Source organism: Atta cephalotes, assembly GCF_000143395.1.
Source record: "Atta cephalotes unplaced genomic scaffold scaffold00009, whole genome shotgun sequence".
Taxonomy (NCBI): domain Eukaryota; kingdom Metazoa; phylum Arthropoda; class Insecta; order Hymenoptera; family Formicidae; genus Atta; species Atta cephalotes.
This window is the reverse complement of record NW_012130073.1, coordinates 796286-799998: the sequence shown is the minus strand read 5'-3', so window position 1 is coordinate 799998 and position 3713 is coordinate 796286. Positions and strand designations below refer to the sequence as shown.

General features: G+C 28.5%; 1 protein-coding gene across 1 annotated transcript in view; it reads right to left on the bottom strand.

The window, feature by feature from the left end:
* Window positions 1-2796: 2796 nt before the first annotated feature.
* LOC105627421 (eukaryotic translation initiation factor 2 subunit 2) overlaps window positions 2797-3713 on the bottom strand; it is a 9188-nt gene continuing 8271 nt past the window's right edge. Inside the window, exons 5-6 of the mRNA XM_012208703.1 lie at window positions 3148-3432; window positions 2797-3006 (exon numbers count right to left, since the gene is read on the bottom strand). Coding sequence (XP_012064093.1) covers window positions 2962-3006; window positions 3148-3432 — 330 coding nt within the window. The 3' untranslated portion in view covers window positions 2797-2961. The remainder of the gene's footprint in view (window positions 3007-3147; window positions 3433-3713) is intronic.

Sequence of the window (3713 nt, the reverse complement as noted above, 5' to 3'; positions counted from 1 at the left end):
TTTGATGAAAGGCAAAAACCAGAAGTAAGAGGTCGGCGGTCTCGAATCAGAAAAAAAGGTGAGAAAGATGAACGACGGTTTGGGAGCAGGACTGTAACGAAGCTCTGACTTTTTAATTGGAATACATTCAGAAAATGATACGCCTTTTCATCGTGGAATGCAATGCAATTTGAATCAAAGTAAGATCAATCGAGCTCGCTGATAAACCCAGAATTTCGCAATTTCTTCGAATCAAACGAAAAGGATATTAAAACATTTTGTTTTTTCCTTCTTCATATTATACACAAACGACTAAATAATGATGTAAATTACATTAAATTGGGAACAGTGTTTTATTTTTAATCTATTCATGTAAATAACGATCAAGGTTCGAAATGTGTAATAATTACGTTCTATAAATGTTCTAAATGTAGATACGTAAGATTAGCGACTAATGAGTCGTGAAATTGACCTTACATGACTTTAGATATCAAAAATACAATAGTGAAAAAATATAATGACAAACTATTGTTTATTATTTTTCATAGTAAGATTTCCCACAAAGTGTCTTTTCCGAAGAAAATTATGGAATATTAGAGTTATTATTGTAAGAAGCTCACGAATAATGACTATCCCTTCGGAAGTATAGCGTAGCTCGCGGCGAATCGAGCTTAATGGGTTGTTTACTTGCAAATTGCGCTACCGCTAAAGGGCAACAAACAATTCATGACTCATTTTAACTTTTGTATTTCAATCCCAAGAACGGCAGCCCTTTCTACGAGCTTCACGTTTGCATAATTGTCTCTTATGTTCCATTTCTTTTTCAAACAAATCGTTTTTTCCTATTGTTCATCTATCATAGATTTAAAAAATTCAAAATATAATAAAATTATCGGCTTATAAAAGTGCTATTAAAAGTGCTGCCTTAACTGTAAAATCTTTATTATAAAAAAATTAAAATCTTTCAAAATAATTTCACATATAACTGTAGTAGATGTAAATATCATATACAGAATAGTTATACAGAATATCTGATAATGAATGCATTACCTTTCATAACAGTAGAGCGAACTAAACTGAATTGAAAAGTTCGGTAAAAAACTTTAGAAAATTAGCCTTACCGATTTCAATGACCTTGACACATTGTCAAAATCATGGTCCTGAGTGATCTTCCATAAGTTTTAGCAGTCGATCTTTATTTGTTACAAAATAATTATTAACAAAAAAAATTTTAGAAATAACGTCACATTTTTGTTATATATCTACAATATTAAGTAATATCCTAACATTTCTCCCCCTATTTAGAAAGCTTAAACTTTTCACGCGAAGCGAAATCCATCCTATCTCTTTCCTTGCCTGAGGGCGTACGACTTTCTACACATAGCGAGGCTCACCCTCACCCCCCCCCCTTGCCTAAGAGCGCATAACTTTTCCCACAAAGCGAAGTCTATATTACTGCACCCTCCTGTCTAGAAGGTCTGCGCCTCTAAGCAGAGAGAAAGGTGGGCCTTGCTCTGCGAGGAAAATCGCATTTTTTGCATTTATATCATATACATATTTATTAAAGGATTTTGCAACAAATCCTTTGAAGAAACGTAAAGAAATGTAAATTTGTTTATACTTTTTAGTAATTAAATAAATTTTAAGTATAATAAAATTTAAAAAAAACTGCTCTTATTAAAAATGTTTTAAAGATTTTCGCAGTTGTACAATTAGTGAAATTATGATTATAATTGTGATTCTATGAAAACCTGTTCTGAATTGATTATTGTATATTATAAGAAAATATAATATATTACTGCTAAATTGTAAACAACAATCCGATACTCTTCATACATATAATGTATAAAATATTTTTATACATTTAGATAAGCATGAAAATAACATCTCGACTTTTTATTAAATTTTTATTAATAAATTCAATTTTTATTAATAAATTAGTTAACGTTAATTAACTAAAAAAATAGTAATAAACAATATAAATTTATTAATGGTTGCCGACATTTTTAAAAATATTTCATTGTAATAAAAGATGAAAACAAAGCATTACATTTTGAAGAATTATGCAATTAAAATTTTAAGTCTGCATTTTACAGAAAAAAATTTTATGTATAAGACACCCAAAATGAGTGTAAATTTAAAGTAAATTAGGAATTTATTAAATGTATATAATATGTATTTAAATGTATAATATGTATATATATATATATATATATATATATATATACACATACACACACATAAATATAAATAACACACACACACACACACACCTCACATATACACACAGTGTACAGATGTTTTTTTAAAGTCTGCCCACAAATCATATATATTCCTATTCCTGATAAAAAACTGACTGAATGAGTCAAAAAGTCCTCATTTTACAATTTTCGTAATGATTGACGAAATATTAATTTGTAAAGATTGCAAAATAAGTGATTGCTGAATCACATAAAAATTGAATCGAAAAGTTCTCTATTATTTTGATCAGGAACAGCGTTATATGATTCATGGCAGATTTTAAAAACATCGCGTGTGTGCTTGTGGGCGTGCGTGCGTGCGTGCGTGCGTGTGTGTGTGTGTGTGTGTGTGTGTGTATACGTATGTGTGTTCGCGCGCGCGTATATAATTTCATTTTAAGATTTAATATCTTTTACAACTGGAAAAAAATGCTTGGAATAAAAAATTCTAAAATTTTTCAAAGAAAGTTAGAATCAAAACATCAATCCAGATCACTACATTTATAAAATGTAGAATGATAAAATTTTAGTGTCTTGAAACTATTACGATGTTAAATAATTTAAGAATCAAGTCATCTTAATTTCTCTTTACATTAGGATAATATTAAATTTGTGACAGATTTCGAACTAATACTATCTACAATTGTGTACTTAAGTCAATTTGAGATGCAATCACTTGAATTGTTTATTTATAATTCATAATGTTCTATTTGCATTAGCATCTTCTTAGATAAAGAATTGCTTAGGCAGTTTTCGCACGAATAGCAGCACGTTTTCCTGTGACAGCCTGAAATAGATATAAAAAAATGTTTAAAATATAATTATATTTGATTCACACAATATATCTTGCCAGAAGATGTATGTACATGTACGTATGTATACAATACATATAAAAAAATATATTATTTCCAATTAAAGAATAATTTACCTGGAATCCAGACTTTATGCTAGCAACAGAACATCTTGAACCACAGGTTTCGCATTGCAAGAAAAAGAGTCGAGTGTCCTTTTGGAGAATAGTATCGGGTGAACGACACGTATGACACGTAACGTATTCTTTGATATATCTTCTAAGAACATTTTCTATTTGTTTCTGTTGAAAGCGGCCTTTGATAATTAACTGACTGTTACCATCAACTGAGCCGCTTGTACCTAACTCCGCCAGCAGAAAATCTAGTAAATGTTTAGGTTGTCTATGTAATGTTTTACAAATCTGTAAAATAGAAATATACAGGATGAAAAATTTTAAACAAAATGATCAAAAAATCTGGAAAAATATAAAATATATAGAAAAACATTTCAAATAAAAGTGATTTGACAATGTGCAAATAATAACAAAATCAAATTAAAAAATTTTTTAAGTCATATAAAAGTTATTCAATTTTTAAATAAATTATGAATTTTTTACGTAATATAATTTCTCTAATTATTTTGTATATAAAAGTATTAAGAGATATAAAAAATAAATAGTTTTTGAGTTATTTTATACTTTAT